Source organism: Triticum aestivum, chromosome 2A, assembly GCF_018294505.1.
Source record: "Triticum aestivum cultivar Chinese Spring chromosome 2A, IWGSC CS RefSeq v2.1, whole genome shotgun sequence".
In the NCBI taxonomy this organism is placed as follows: domain Eukaryota; kingdom Viridiplantae; phylum Streptophyta; class Magnoliopsida; order Poales; family Poaceae; genus Triticum; species Triticum aestivum.
The window spans coordinates 27,817,694-27,834,917 of NC_057797.1; the positions used below are offsets into that span (position 1 = coordinate 27,817,694).

General features: G+C 48.2%; 1 protein-coding gene across 1 annotated transcript; it reads left to right on the forward strand.

Moving 5' to 3' along the window:
* Nucleotides 1–250: 250 nt before the first annotated feature.
* Nucleotides 251–5,767, forward strand: LOC123184438 (uncharacterized). Its single transcript, XM_044596555.1, has 3 exons — nt 251–490; nt 941–1,068; nt 5,619–5,767. Exons 1-3 carry the CDS (start codon nt 359–361, stop codon nt 5,674–5,676), a joined length of 318 nt encoding a protein of 105 aa, XP_044452490.1. The 5' UTR covers nt 251–358; the 3' UTR covers nt 5,677–5,767.
* The last annotated feature ends 11,457 nt before the right edge of the window (nt 5,768–17,224 follow it).

Here is a 17,224-nt window from a genome sequence, read left to right on the forward strand (position 1 = left end):
TGGTAGCCATAGTTGTAGTTTAAGTAGTAGCGAGTTGTCTGATATGTATAAAGAGCCCGTTGCAACTGAGCCCGTTGCTAAATTGACAAAAAAGGTTGCCAGTGTCACTTGATATGTATGAGAATATTAAATGTATTATTAACATGATTAATATTGAACTCCTAACCCTAATGTGGCCCCGTTGCAACACACGGGCGTTCTTCTAGTATATAGAATATATAGATCCCTCGTTTTATACCCTCATCAAAAGCCAAAACATACAAGGCTCCTCGTGTCCCTTTTGCGGGGGAAGCGAAATCAGGCCATCGAAACAAACCCTAGATCCACCACGCCGGCTCTAATAAAGCTGTCGAACCTGATGGCGCTGCGCTCTCTCCTGAGAAAGATGCCTGCCCTTGCTCTCAGGTCGCCGCCGATGGCCCCCCGTATGGGCACCGTGCGCGCTCTCTCGGCGGCGGCGGGTTCTCGCTTCATGTCCCGTGGTGCACCGGTGAGCTATTTGGTTCAGGTTTTTTTACAAACCAAGTTAGTTTGGTACCCTGCAGTGCAATTTTGCTATTTCCTTTCTCTAGTTTACAACTTTTTAGATAAATTAATCACCACAATTTAGATCTGATACCCGCTGTGATCTTGCTGTTTTTTCTCTCTCTAAGTTCCATCATCAATCACCAAAAAATAGATCTGATCCCCGCCGGTGGGATTTAGCTGCTTTTCTTTTCTTCTACTTTTTCTTTCACTTTTAGGACCAATCTATATTTGTTGGTGACGTTTGGATCTAGGAATTATTTTTGTGTAAATATATTCTATTGTATTAAAAAAATCAATAGTGATTTGTTGTTCAGATTTGACATAAACCAAAATTTGGAATTTGTTTGATATTAGCGTGCATGTTTATGAAACTCTGACATTTGTAACGCTTACCCGTGCACTTAAATTATAGGAGGGGCAGATGATTTATTCTGAAAAGCTGGCCAAACTGCGTGAGGAAACAAAGCGCAACCAGGCACAGGCCAACCAATACCTGAAGGATGTACGCAAAATTTTGGCTATTTTGGATGAACTTCAGAGGTAAATGACATATGTACCAATAACAAGATACTACTGTATAATTACCGAAAAAGGCTTTCGCCTCACTTTATAGATAAAACAAACCGCCAAGAGCACACATACATGAACTAGTCCAAGACAAACGCACCCACAAAACACAACAAGAGATTAAAAAGGTTCTGCTGAGGGCACAGCTCAACAAGCCCTAAAAGACAACAAAGAAAACGGCACTGCCGAGGCCGAAGCCTAAGCCGAGGACCTGAAGGGTACTACTGTACAATTCAATAAGTATTTATTATTATCATTACTAGCAAAAGGGCCCGTGCGTTGCAACGGGAAATACATTGTGAGAAGGTAAAGGAAAACATGAAGAGACAATTTCCTGCATCACGTACAACGATGTGACATCACATGTGCCATTGCTTACAATCTTGTCATCAGCTCATCAGTGGCCGAGCTTGAAAGAAAAGCTGAGCGGCCGAGCGAAAGTAAAAACACAATTTGTTTGCATTACTCACTAATCCTTACCTTTTGTTCTCATTGAATTTCACCTTCTTTGTTTAATAAGCAAGTTACAAGCAAGACGATCTCATACTCTAAAAGGACTTCGGATTCCTGAATAAAAAATATTTGCCCATCTTCTATTTTTACGTATGAATGAATCGATAACAAAATGCATAATTTTCTTTCAGTTCGACTAATGGGTTAAAAAAAGCACTTCTCATCTTTATTAGAAATTGCCCAATGGAGTCAGGAGGTGAACATGGAGCCCAGAGAGATAGGGGGCAGTATCACGGTGAGGTTCCGAATGATGGCATGAAGAAGTTCACTATCAAATGAAGCAAATTTGAGCATTATATCAACCACAAAAAAATCATGTCAACTGTCCAAACTACAGTCACGATCTGAACACATGAAAGTAGTGTAGCAATATCTTCTTTGTACAAAATATCTCAGAAAAGTATACGCCATCTTCTATCTACAAAAAACATCTGTTCTAAAAAAATAGTAAAATATACATTATCTTCTAGTACAAATATCTTCTCCTCTGAACAATCACACCCAACAAATTTAGGACCAGTTGTGCTCTGGAAGTTTGTATATATATGCACAAATAGATTCAGAAGTTAAGAACATAGTCAGAAATGTTAGCAACAACTTGAATAGTACACTTACCAACATCCACTAGTTATCCTACAATTGAAATACAAAGAAAGGTCAACGAGAGAGAAGGTAGACCGGGAGATTAAGGAGCTCCAGGGGCGCGCGGGAGAGAGAGGTTACTTGGTCATAGGCGGCCGCACGACCAGTAACGGCGGCGAGCTTGGGCAGAGGCAGAGAGAACGTGTACCTTGCCTATTGGCACGCATAGCAAATGAGGTAATGGTTACATTTACTGTCAGCAGAATGGTTCATAATAAAGATAGTCTGATGACATAGAAATGTAAGTAGGTTGTTTGGAAGTCCCGCTCCTACCAGATTCACACCATGACCATGCTCTGGAAGTCTCTCCGTTTAACCTCTTGGTATGACAAATCCTCTCAGCATAGGAAAGTGACCTAGTGGTAAATCTAAAACTGATGTGCTGGGATATTAACAACAACAGAGGAAAGCTCAGAGTCCAAATCTGTTATCCTTAATGAAACGGTTGCTGAAAGTAAATCATTATGTGCCATTTTTTGAATGAACCTGAAACAGTTCCCTTAATGAAAAGGTTCCCTGGACTTTTCATTGGGTTGTGATCCCCTTTTTCATACATTAATTAGGAAACTGGAAATAACACTGAGATGGTTGGTAATGGGGATGGTGGTCATTTATCTAATTATCGGATTCCAAAACACTTGATCCAGGTGGGGCTCTAGCCCACCATTCATGATTCAGAAAAAGAAAACATCTTGATCCATTTTTGCAATACAATAAAATAGTTAAACCTCCCACATTCAGATTGTTGTATACAAACACAGTGCACCTACTTGTAAAATTGATCAATGGAAGAGTTGATCTAAGAAAGCTTCATATGAGGCAAGGCCGTGTAGGAATACACCTATATCAGCAGCCCTTTTTTAGATGGTGTAGCTGGTAAGTCTGCAATGTAACTGGATCTACAGAGCTTCCCCAAATCACATGTTCACCTAGACCAAAATAAAGCCTCCACCTGTCAAAATCACATGCCTAGTGCTGATAACTTCCTAACGGCAAAACGTAAGGCAGTGAAAAGAAGTATCAATATACATACAATCGAATCAAGTACAAGAGCACAGGCGTCTGAGACTTCACATTAGTGGCGCTCGTAGCCCTCAAACACCTCGCTCATGACTGCTTCCCTTGATCACCTCCATCTGCTTTTCACATTCAGATTTCAGACTATCAAAAATGGAGTGGAGGGGAGCAGATGTCACAGAAACAGAACTGCTAGAAGAGAATAATATTTCCCTGCCTCTCAGTATACACGCACATATACACAGGCAAGCAAACCGAACTACAAAATTGAAACGAAATCTGCAAAGTTTGCGAGGTATTAAATTTTGCCATGTTGCAATTCAGTATTTACTCTGAAATATCTTAAGTAAATAAAAATTCAGAGTTGCAAACGTAGCTTCCAGAAGAATAATACCATTGAGGCAAAAGAACCCCACAAGAAAACATGCCCATAATTTGCATAATAGACAGTTCAACAACAGGAGATGAGATGAATGGCATACACCTTGTTCTTGGCAGTGCCGGCGTTGGGCAACTGGTCAACGAGCTCAATTGGGATGTTATGGCCGGTGACATGTGTGATAGCTGAAATCTAGACATGCTATTAGACCTTAAAAGAAACTCGAAATTTTTTGGGTTCATGCTGGAGTTCACAGCGCTAGTAGTGCAAATGAACCACTGCTTGCCACCAAAGCAGACAATGGCAGTGATCTCCCGTATGGATTACTCACTGAGAACCACGTCAATGCCAAGCTGCCATGACCATAATGCAGCTCTCATTGCCTAAACTGAACCGAACCACACTCATCTTCCACTTGCCCTTGCAGCTCCCTGCTACTTCAATTCAATCAGATTGCAACCTACACCTGCACAGAGTGAGACCGACCAGTCAAATACTCCACCTCCATAAATCTCTGCATGTAAACCTCAAACAAATTGACTCCATATACCAAACCCTGAGAACACATCAAATTTAAATCAAAACAAGACCCCAATCTGAACCCTCAAAAGTATAACCATACTCCCCTAAATCTGCAGGACAACTTCTCAAAATCATGAACTCATGTGCTAATAAAGGAAGCCCAATTTTATTTTTGAACAAACTGACAGAATGCTGGAAAGGAGACGTGCTATCAACAAAAGCTATCATCACAAGCTTTATTCATTTAGGATATACTAAGTACTGTGAAATTAAAAAACAAAAAAAGGCATCCCCATTTTTTCTATAGAGATCAGTAGCAGCAAACGATAGCAGCTAAGCAATGGAGCCCTGTCCTCTATCATTTTCCCCATGTCCTAAATTGACAATCATCTTCTCCTGCACCGAACACCAGCCACTCCACATCTCCACCTGTTGTCTTACCCATGATGGTATAGTATCAGAATTTTGTTCAAAAAATGGACTTGTACAAATGCGAGAGATAGAGAGCAGATGGGGGTTGATTGCCCTATCTTGGTGCAGCAGAGGCGCCATCCGAGGTGAGGAGGTGCTGCTGGCTAGGGTTCCTTCCTGCCCTTGACGGCGGCGACCGTGGTGGATGGGGAAATCCCATGGTGTTCTCCATCTGCATCTACAACAGAGGATATAAAGAGAAGATGAGATGTAGGGGTGGCGGATCCCGGCCAAGAAGGAAGGAGGGACGAACCTGCGGCCGCCGGAGACACACCGGCGAAGCCCTGCACGAAACCCTAGCCACGGGGGTGGGGTTGCGAGCAGGTGGTAGACGCCGGGAGCGGAAAATCTGGCCGGAGAGGAGGGAGGCGCGGATGATAGGGAGCTCGGGGGTGTGCTGCGCGGCGCCGGAGCTCGCCGGAAGCGGCCGACGTGGGTGGTGGCGGTGGCGAGGACTGCATGGGCGAGAGGGAGAGGAAGAGTGCCCGTGCGTGTGTTGTGTTCTTTTTTTTACAAATCTGCTCGGACCGCGCGTTCAATACTCCGAACGCCAGGGTGTTTTGTGCAAACATGAAACGTTTTCTCAGATATCCACTTAAGTTAGGATTGCGGGTTAAATTCAGAAAAATGAACAGACTTTTCTGCAAAAACGCCGACGACGTACGACAGAAACCCAATTCTCTTTATTATTAGGTAAAGATTTGTTGATGAATCTGTCTCACCTTTTATGTGTGAGCAGAATGTGTTACTCTGTACTTTTTGAAGCATAATGTAGAGTTACTCTCCGTATTTTCAGACGAATAAATTTATACACAATAACGTTTTAAAATATAATACCTACTACTACGTCCATTTAAAAATATAAGACGTTTTAGCAGGCTATAAACTAGTCTACCAAAACACCGTATATTTTGGAACGGAGGTAGTGCAAAGTAAGCAATAATTCCTTTTCTTTTACATAATTGCCTTTCATGTGCAGGCCTGGATGGTGTGATCCTAAAGTAAATTTCCATGAGGAGCTTCGTGAAGACATGTGATATCGCTCTTTTCATACTAGTGCCTGCAACTGTTATGGTTTTTATGGCTGTAATATAATTTCCCCAAACATTGTCTAACGAGTACGCGTGATCCAGCACTCTCGAGCAGCCGAACGCCAGCCGTCCGTCACACGACACGATCCTGCCACGTGCTGGACAGATTCGACACGGGAGGGGGGTAGAGCGGTGGCGTATTGTCGTGTTTTACGTTCCCAACCCGCCTGTCGTCTCGCACGCATTCGCCCCTCCTCTCCTCACACCCACCTCCTCCGCAGCAGGGGAGAGAAATCCCTGGGTCGTTGGCACCTGTGGCCGGCAAGGGAACAAACGGCGGCGACGAATCACGGGGCGCAGCCTACACAGGCGAGGAGGTCCGCGCGGAGGGGAAGCACCACCAGTTTCGATTGAGAGGGCGATCGAGCGGCCAGTGAAGGGGAGAGAGAAGGTACAGGCGGACCAATCGACGACGCGAAGACGACGAGGGCGTGGCGAGCTGCTTCGTCCCCATGGGGAAGAGAGTAGTCCTCCATTTTCCCCCAATTTTCGTGAACTAGGGGGAGGCAGTGGGAGGTGTTTCGCAGACACGACGGCGTCATCTACATGGATGAGCGGGGGGAGGGGAAGGACGGGGACGGCCAGGATGCCGGCAGAGGAGTAAGGAGACGGGGAATCGATGCCCCGGCAAGCCCGTGCGCAGAATATATATCATACAGTAGCAAGCAGAGAGGAATTTTCTCGCGTGATTTTTTGTGTAGTGCATCGCAAGCAAGGAATCGATCCCACGACAGGTGCTTTGTACGCTGTAGGTTTGTTTTCCACCAATAGGTAGGCAAATGTCAGGTTACAGTGGGCAATTGTTTGCAGATTTTGTGTGCAAATCTGTAGCAATTCACAGGCAAGTTTAGTTTTACAGGCAATGTTTCTCACATCACTTTTTATAGCGTAGTGTTTCCAGGTTTTTCCTCCCCCATCCCTGATGACCCCCAAGCACTTTCTCGTAGGCAACGTTAGCACCTACAGTGGGCACTTTTGTAGCATTTGGTTTCCTCCAGAATTAGGCAATGCTACTACTTACAGTCGTCAATTCAGTGGCAAGCCGGGCAATGTGGCTCTGTTTTGCGGTTTATGTTCAGCAGGTTGTGGGGCAAGTTTACAGTGGGCATGTTTCTATGTCGCGGTGTATCCCTTTTTCGAGCTGATGCACCAGAGACTATTTAGAGTGGGCAAGTTTCTCTGTCGCGGTTGATGTTAAGTAGGTTATGGCAAGCCGGGCAAGGAGATATTAACGTGGCTCTTCCCGCACGGCAAAAACGAGAGAAGGGAAGTGGTATCCGAGAGTGGATATATAACGTTGCCAGAAATATACATACATGTTTTAGTGGATTCTTTTTGCGGAACTGAATTTTCTTTTGCGGATGCAGGGTTGCTGTTTTTTGGTGCATCTACATGCAGGCTTTTTGAGTTAACATTTTTGCTCTGAACATACTAGTATTTCTTCAGAGTCTTCGTTTACTGCTTCCTGAAATGTTAGCATTTTTTTGGCACAATGCTTGAGCAGATAGCAAGCACTGCATAGTCTCTGGAGCCAAATTACTGCTCAATTTTTTCGCAGATAGCAGAGTGCATCTTTTATGAGGGGTGCTACGCGTCCGCCGGCTGATTTTTTAAAAGATCAGCCGGGTCGCGAGCCGTCGGATCGTGTGCCATCGAGTGGCCGAGTGGCGTTCTTCACTTTTGCAACAGAGATAATGTTGCGGAAACCTTTGCGACAGAGGCTATGTTGCAGAAATTTTTACAACAAAGGTCATGTTGCAGAAAACTTTTGCAACATAGGTGGTGCTGCAGAATTTTTTTTATGTTCATTTTTTCTGCAACATAGGTGATATTACATTTTTTTTTGCAACATAGGTGATGTTGCAGAATTTTTTTTATGTTTACTAGCACATATGCCCGTGCGTTGCAAGGGGACAAAAATTGGTATGTATTTAAAGTTAGTGAGAATTATATGTGCAAGCAAAACCTTGTGCACATGTGAAAAAGGAACATTTACCTTCTCGGTTTCGTCAGGTGTAGAGTAATCAATCCGCTATTTTTTTCATTCATATGAATGAGGGCATTTAGGAGTTTTTTACGCCATCGTACGCCGGAGAAGGCCCACGAATTATTCAATAACTTTCCTTTTAATCGAGGAGATTTTAGGGTATGAAGTTTCTGAATATTGTAGGAAACATGAACCATTTTTTAAAGATTTTTGAAAATTATGAACACTTACAGAAAACGTGAACAAAAATTGAAATAGGAACATCTTTTAAATTTCACAAACATTTTTTGTAAACACCAACCCTTTTTTCATAAAAACATGAACATTACTTGAATTTGTGCACAATTTTTTAGAACAGGAACATGTGTTAAAAATTCATAACCTTTTTCAAAAATGTGCATCTTTTAACATTATTTTGAATTGTTAAAATTTCACTTTTTTTTAAAATTTGGAGAATTTTCTAAATTGTTGTTTTCTTTGTAGAAATCTCAACAATTTTGAAAAGAATAAAAGTTTTTGAAAAAATGAGAAAAAATTTCAAGTGTTGTATATATGTCAAAATAGGGAAAAAAATTGGAATTATGAACATTTTCTATGATTTGATTTTTTTGAAATTCTGAACGTTTTCTGAGAATTTTGAATTTATTAATTAAATTTTATAAGAAAAGTAAACTTGGAAGTGGACAAGGAGATAAGGGAAGGAGAATAAAAATAGAATAAAACACAGAAACAAAAAAAAATGGGCACGCCCATTATTGGTTGTCCTGTGCGAAGCTCCAACTATTTGTGGCCCTATGCGAAAAATAGAATTTTCATAGCTGCGTGGGCAGAAAATAAAGTAGGCTGGCTTCGCTGGGCCATATCGTGCAGCCACTTCCGAAATTCTGGAAAAGCTTTCTTTTTCTAGCAGTCAAACGCATAAGAATTTAGTACCACCTTGGATAGAAATTTTTTATTTTGGGTGGTGAACGGATGAAAAAACTAGCGAAATGCACCTTGCTTTATTAGTAGGTATAGATTTTTTCTGCAACAAAGGTGATGTTACATAATTTTTTTTCGCAACATAGGTGATGTTGCAAAAATTTTACAATGGAGATCATGCTATAGAAACGGCACCCGCCGTTGCCGATGTCGCAGCAGCATCGTCGTCATTCACCGTTGCCATTTGCAACTCCCCCATCGCAATTGCAACCGGAAGGTGTCCGGTGTTGACGGGGACTGCATGGAGGAGGTCGGCGGGGCCATGCTGCTCGGGCGCTCCGCGGCAGTCAACGGCCCTGCGGTGGCCGCTGGTTGTGGTGAAGGAATGGAACGGCCGGACGAACTACGCCATCTCGTGTGGTGCAGGCGACCTTTCCATCCATGAGTTGTTGGCCATCCATGACTCAAACGAGAGATGATAGAGTGAGATTGAAGAGAAAAGGGGATCTGGATCGGATAAGAAGTGACTAGGCTGAGATAAGGGAGAAAGTAGTGCGGTGCATGAGGCTTTTTTTTTTAGAGAAAAGGCGAGAGCCCGACTTTATAGATAAAGCCACCAGGCAGAGTATATGACCAACAACAGCACCCAACAAAGTATCACGCGCAGAAGATAAAGATCATTACAAGGCCAGCGGCCTTACATGGTACGCAGGCCAGCCTAAATCAGACACCAAAAAAGCATTCAGGAAGCCGTCCTCAAAGAAAGCCGAAGAAGCCCAAACACCGTAGATTTCATCTTGGATAGCATGGCGTCGAAGGCCTGGAGGTCCCCTTCTTTAGTCAATAATCTCCACTGCTGCAAGAAACCATTGGCTTTAAACAAGCAATTGACAGGATTAGCCGGAAAAATATGTTCAATCGAGAACTTATTCCTAGTAGTCCACAACGACCAGCCAATCGCAGCCCATCCAACTAAGAAGACTCTTTTAGAATGGCCAGAAAGAAGATTGACATAATGCCTCAGGTCTTCAAAGAAGGAAGGGGACCAATTTACATGTAACCAGAGTCTGATGCAACTCCACATAAGTTTAGCTAAGGAGCAGTGAAAGAAAATATGCTCGGTGTTCTCCAGTGCCCCACAAAGCACACACCTGTTGGACCCCGGCCCGTTTCTTTTCTTAATCTGATCGGCCGCCGGAAGCTTACTCCGGACAGCTTGCCAGAGAAATATCTTGATCTTAGGAGGAATTCGAGCCGACCAGACATGCTTAAACTTGACTGGGCGCCCCCCAGGGATATGCTTGGAGTAAGCAGATTTAACCGAAAAACGCCCCGAAGAGGAGAGGGGCCACACCACGGCATCCTCTTCCTCCGAGAGCAGGGGGAAGCAAGCAGTAAGGCGCTGCCAATCTTCCAACTCTTCAGGAGAAAGAGAACGACGAAAATCCAGAACCCAACCCCTAGCCGAGAGCTCAAAGATAGAAACCTCAGTATCATCGCAATATGAAAATAGAACCGGAAAAGCAACAGCCTGCGTGGAGTCCCCGACCCACCAATCAAGCCAAAATCGCGTAGACTTACCGTTCCTAACTACAAATTTTACAAGGGACTGAAAGATCGGCCGGACTTTAACCAGTTGATGCCAAAATTGCGACCCACCCGCAGCCGGCGCGAACATAGGACTCAAGGAGGGGAAATATTTAGCTTTTAGGATAGAAAGCCAGGGTGGCAGTTCCTCAAGAGTCATGATCTTCCACCACCATTTGATCATAATACAAGTATTCATCACTCGCGTATTAATAATGCCCAGACCCCCTTTGGCCTTGGGGCGACATATAATGTCCCATCTGACCATCCTGTACTTACATTTATTGTCCGCTGCGTTCCAATAGAAAGCACCCCTATGCTTGTCAAAACCATTATGAACCCCACTAGAGAGAAGATAGAATCCCATTAAGAACATAGGTAGCGAAGAAAGACAGGAGTTAGTAAGGGCGACCTTGCCCGCTTGCGTATTATATCGCCCTCGCCAAGGGAGAACTCTGTTGCCAACTTTGGTAACCACCGGAGCGAAGTCTTTAGCCGAAAGTTTAAGCGGGGAAATGGGGAGGCCTAGATATTTGAGAGGGTAGGATCCCAAAGAGCAGTTCAGAAGATGGGCCACCCGCTGCGCCTCTTCGTCCGAGACCCCAGTCACTACAACCTCACTCTTAGAGAAATTGATTTTAAGACCTGAGAGCGCTTCGAAACAAAGTAGAAGGAATTTCAGATTGGTGAGGCTATTATCATTAAGTTCCATCAGAATTATAGTATCATCCGCATATTGGAGATGAGAGATGCCATTAGGGATGAGATGAGAGCTCACCGGAGTGATATGACCAGCCAAGGCAGCTCGAGAGAGAATGCGAGATAGAGCATCAGCCACAAAGTTGAAGAGTAAAGGGGACGCTGGATCCCCTTGCCTGAGGCCCCTGCCATTAGCAAAAAACTGGCTAATTTGGCCATTGACAGCCACAGCCGTGTGCCCCCCAGAAACCAATTGCATCAAGCGCTGCATAACAGGCCCCTCAAAGCCCTTAGCCAAAAGAACTTGCCGAAGGAATTTCCAGCTAACCGAGTCGTAGGCCTTTTCAAAGTCAAGTTTGAGAACCACAGCCTTGGTCGCTCGCACCCGTAAGTCATGAACAATCTCATGTAAACAAAGTACCCCGTCCAAAATGAACCTCCCTTTGATGAAAGCAGACTGGAAAGGGCTAATGGTCCGATGTGCAATGGGAGATAGCCTAGTGGCCATGCCCTTTGCAGGCATCTTTGCGAAGTTGTTGATTAAAGCAATCGGCCTAAATTGAGAAATCATATCCGCACCCTTGACCTTAGGGATGAGGGAGAGAACCACATAGTTAAGTCTAGAAATGTCAACCGATCCCAGCCAATACCCTTGGATGACAGCAGAAATTAGACCTTTTAGTTGGGGCCAGAATTGTCGAAAGAACGGAATGGAGAAACCATCAGGGCCTGAAGCCGCATTAGAATTAGCCGTCCGAATAGTATCAAAAATTTCCTCCTCAGAAGGGGGAATCAACAGAAGCTCATTATCAGCGTGAGAAATCCTATCAAGGGGAGCCCAGAAGCCCGGGGCTAGCGCGAATCCGAGGTTTGGTTTAGCCGCAAGCAGGTTAGAGAAGAACCGAACTACATGACGGAGAATGACCGGCGGTTCAGAGACCCTAACACCATCAATAATGAGGCTGTTAATCAAACATCTATGCCGTCTGCCATTCACAATGGCAAAAAAGTCAGCCGTGGGAGAATCACCCTTAAGAGTCCAACTAATCGTACCCCTTTGCTTCCAATACACTTCCTCTTGGCGATGAATAGCCAGAAGCTCCTTCTCAAGGCCATATCGAACTTGCCACTCAGTAGCCAAGAGCCCACCGTTGTCCGCACGGGAGTCGAGGGCACTAATTTGAGCACTCAACCTAGATTTGTCGCGCCTCAACTCAGCAAAGTGGTTCTTGGCCCATCCTCTAAGGAACTTGCGTAGGGAGTAAGAAACATAATGCCAGTCATCCATAGGGCCAAATGAACGATGGGGGGAGGTAAGAAAGCCCAAGATCTTCTGAGCCAGCATATCAGGGAACCCTTCCACTAAAAGCCAGGATGCGTCAAATTGAAATCTTTGGCAGCCATATGGGCAGAGACCATCGTCAAGGATGAGAGGAGCGTGATCGGACCCGACGATGGGGAGGGCCCGAAGTGAGCAGCGAGGAAAAAGGCCATCCCAAGCAGGGCAGATAAAACCTCTATCAAGAACCGAGCGAATAGGACAAGTATGTCGGTTGGTCCAAGTGTAGCGGGCCCCAACCCTCGGGATCTCACGGATAGCCGTGTCCCTGATGAAAGCATTAAAAGCCTCGGCCCGCACCCAGGAGAAATTGACAGAACTCTTATCAGAAGGATACCGAAGCAGATTAAAATCACCCCCAATCAGGAGTGGCAGTTGGCAGGCATCAATTTTAGTAAAAATCTCATCCAAGAAAATTTGTGACAAGGAATGATCAGCCGGACCATATACTACCATAAGTTCAAGGAGGGTGTCATTGGAACGTAGGGAAACTACCATACTATCCCAGTATATACCATGGTCGAAAGCCACAAAATCAAAGGTGACATTATTGGTGCCCAGAAGAAAGCCGCCGGACTGACCAACAGAGGCCACGAAATTCCACCTAAATCTATCAATCCCAGCAATCGCCGATAGTTCAGAAGGAGAAAAGGAGGGTTTAAGAGTCTCAACAAGCCCGATAAAATCAATTCTTTCAGCGCGCATTAAGTCCTTCAGTTGGTCTCTGCGCCCCCTAGCGCAGAACCCTCTAATGTTCCAAAACAGGGCCTTCATCTTAGGGAAAGGTTTTTAATTCTCAAGCTCGACCTGCACGGAGCCTTGCAGGTTTTAGCACGTTTCCCAGCCCCGCGCTTCTGCACCGGAGACAACTGCCCCCTAGCAACCTTGCCTGGTTCCCCTCCGGCCACAACCAGAGGGGCATCCATCCCAGTCCCGGCCTCCTTGGCCTTGGCGATATCAGCCTGAGCACGTTCATTAGCACGAATCAACTGCAACAGAGAGGAGGGAGAACCCACGCTAGCGTCTAGACATATCCCAACATCAGCTAATATCGAAAGGAGATGTTCATCGGAATGGGAGGGTAAAACAAGCCTAACAGGAGACTGAGCCAAAGGGGGGGAAGGAGATGAGGGTGAATCCAAACCTGAGGGGGGGAAGATCACGCGCCGCCGCACGCCGAGCCGCCCGATCCACCACGCGCTCGCCACTATTGGAGGCGCGGCCACTCTTGCGAGCGGTCGAGGCAGGAGAGCGCACAGGGACCGAAGGGGCCCGACCAGGGGAAGCCGCCGCCGAAGAAGGGCCCGAAGCCGCCCCCAGGTCCGCCTCCAGACGGCGGCAGAGCCCAGCCGCCGACTGCCTGGAGTCCCCCGAGGCCCGGCTCTTCGCGGAAAACTTCTTCACCGAGGACTTCTTCCTTTTCTTGGCCGCCAAAGGTCCCACTGGAGGTAGATCTTCAATGCCGGACAGCGAGGGGGAGGTGGGGAGCACGGGCATGTTGGAGCACGCCCCCGACAAGGGGGTGCCCTTCGAAGCAGCCGCGGCCGCAGGACCAGCCACCGTACCAGGCACCGAGCCCTGAACCCCACCACCCGCCGGAGCCGGAGCACAGTCCTTCATCAGCTCCTGCTCAGCAGGAGAAAGCCCATCCCACGCAGACTGGGTGAATCGGGGATCCGTGCCATTCAACGAGTCCTCAGGACCCCCCCCACCCTCCCGGCTCTTTTCATCGTCACCCGAGGTCGGGGGAGGAGGGGGGAGGAGGAGCGACCACACCAAGAGCACCTTCCACCCGAACTCGAAGACAAAAGCCACCAGCCGCCGGGAAGACATCAACGGAACCACGGATGCAGATCGGATCAACACACCACACACGAAGGCGAGCAGGACCCAGAACCGACAGCGAAGCAAGATCGACCTTAATAGGTTTCCCGATAAGCACCCCAAAAGCCATCAAGAAGGACGTGGTGTGCAAGCTGGGAGGCACATCATCAATGAGCACCTAGACATCAGACAGAGGAGATATGGTCTTGGATCCGTTGGAAGCCGCTTTGACCGATACAACAAGTTGATTCACAGGGAGAGTGAAACTGGTACAGGAAGACATCATGCGAAGACTCTCTTTAGAGGGGAAAGTGGCCGCAAACTCGAAATCAGAAAGCTGCCGGATCTGCCAGTCCCAACCCCCTTCATCCCACATATGAAGTTCATCCAAGAGGGCTTGTGAAGAGATACGCTTGTCTTGGACAGTAATGACACCCACGTTGGACAGGGAGGGAATGGGAGCAGCTGCGAGGACTTCCTTGTCCATGGCAAAAAAAGAGCAACCCGGGAGGCCAATCCCAAAATGGACGAAGGAGGGGGGCTTGATCCTACTCTGACAGTCCACCGTTAGGTGTCCATCCTCCCTACAGATGAGACAGAAAGGAGGGTTCTCGCACCGAGACTGGAAATGGCCAGGGCGATGACACGCGAAGCAGGTGAGGATGGGATTAGAAACCTGGGAGTGAGAGGAGTTACGGTTCGCACCACGAGAAGGCGGCGGAGGGAGGATGCCATCTCCAGAAGAACCACCGACGGCACCCGCGCCAGCACCACCTCCCGCCGCAGGGCCAACCGGACGCCGGGCCGGGGCCCCAGAGCCACCACGAGGAACGAAGCGGGACGGCCCGCCGCCGCCCGCCGCCGGCGCCCGCGGCAGCCCACCCATGGGAGCAAGCGAGGAAGGACGAGGAGGGGCCCGAAGATCCCGCCCGGCTCCCCCGCGCCGCCTGTTCCCAAGGGTTGACCACATGCACCGGAGCTGCGGGCGCCAAGGACGGAGAAGCCACCGGCCCGGAACCAGACGCACGCGGCGAAGTGGCACCCGCCTCCGACCGCGAAGCCTGGAGCTTGGCGCGGAGCGACGCCTCAAACTCCAGATCCACAGCGGCGTCGCCAGAGCCGTACCGCCCCCGCTTGAGGCCGGAGACAGCGTCGCTGGAGGACCCACGGGAGCGATCCATCGCCACCACCGACGAGAAGGGGAGGAGGAGGGGAGGGGGAGGCTTGGATCTGACAAAGCGGCGGATAGGGAAACGGCGCCGTCGCAGATCAGCAGCGGAGGCAGGAAACCCTAGAAAAGGGGGAACCGACCCCTTCCGGACCCATAAATAGCCGGAGCCAGCCAGGCCGGGCTCTGTCGAAAGGGCCGAAGGGGGAGGCGGACTCAACTGGGCTGACCTAGGCCCATCAGACTCAGACACGAGGGGGGGAATCAGCCGTGGAATCCAGTGAAGGGGCCGACACAGGCCCACACGGCCCGTCACCGACCAGAGGGACCCGGCCCACGGACCGGGGCACCAACGCAAGACCCGATCCTAGATCTAGGGTTTGCGCCGGCGCCGCCGACGACGTGGAAGGGAGGCACCTGGACGGCGACGAACCGGAGGGCACCGCCACCGAGGAGGATGAGACGGGTGAGGCCATGGCGTCCACCCCCGGGCTCACCAAAGAAGGATCCGCCGCCCAGGGAGCGGCGCGCCGGCGCCCACGACCAACACGACGCCATCCATCCAGGCCCGCATCAAGCGCACACAGCCGGCCCCGACCCCCCGGAGCAAACTTGCGCCGACGGCCCGCCACCAATAACGGAGGCAACCCAACCACCGATGCCGAGCGAGGAGGAGGGGGAGTCTCAGGATCAGAATCGGAGCCAGAGTCGTCGGAATCAAGGGCCCAGAACTTGTTGGCCCGTGGCGCTGCCAGGGCCACCGGACAGGGAGGGGGGAACGCAGGTGGGAGGGGTTCGGGCCCCGCCGCCGGCGGATAGCCCGGAGAGGAGCACAAGGGGAGATGGGAGCAGGGGAGCGAATCTGACTTGGACGCCGGGGACGAGGGGGAACCGCAAGCCGACGGCGTCCCGCGGGGAGGGAGCGAGGGAGGGGAGGAGAGAGCCATCCGCTTCTCCTGAGATTCCGGTGCATGAGGCTAGAGGCGGCGTACGCCGAGCGCTAAATCAGTCGGGTGATTAGGATCGTTTCCCATCTTTTATACATGTCGATTATTTATGTATATTGCATGTGCTTTTGTTAGATTCTTCCCTATGGAAATAAAGGAGAAACTGGTTCAGTGCAGAAGTTATGAAATAATCCATTCTTTTTTTCTTCTCTGCAGGCAACAGAAAATAGTGAAAACTAGGCAAGGACAACTTTCCCACCATCCCTGGCAAGGTAGTTAAGATGAAGGACTCCCCAGATCAATACGATGGCAAGGTAATGACCACACATTTTTTTGGTTTTCTTTATTTTTTTCACAACATTATTACATGCATTAGGTAGGGAATCAGGCAAAAAAACCTGCAAACTAGATCAGCACGGAATTTATTCAAAACCCATCCTATTCAGAATTAGGCAATCTCACACATTTTTTATGCTAAACAAGAGCCTGGAACCTGTCCTGTTCAGAATGTTCAGAATGTTCAGAATCAGGCAATCCCACCCATTCAATCCGAAGTCGCCTTAAACTATATACATTTTTTAAACCGCCTAACCCATCCAACCAACTCGCACCACAACCAGTGCTAGGTTGCCTAACCCACCGATTTTTCTCGCGTACAATAGCACACACCCTGCAAAATTGCCTAAGCCGACCATCCAACTAGCGCACCCTCGGGTGCTACGGCGCCTAGCCATCGAACCTTATTGTCTACAGCACCACACACCTTTTGCGCAAAACCGCCTAAGCCCGTCCAACCAACTCGCCCACCCCCGATACTATGTCGCATAGCCCATCAACTTAATCGCCTACCTACATTACACACCTTTTTTGCAAAACCGTCTAACCCCGTCCAACCAACTCACCCACCCCTTGGTGCTAGGTCACCTAGCCCATCGATCCTAATCATCCATAACACCACACAACTATTTTGCCAAACCGTCTAACCCCGTCCAACCAACTCGCCCACCCCTTAATGCTATGTC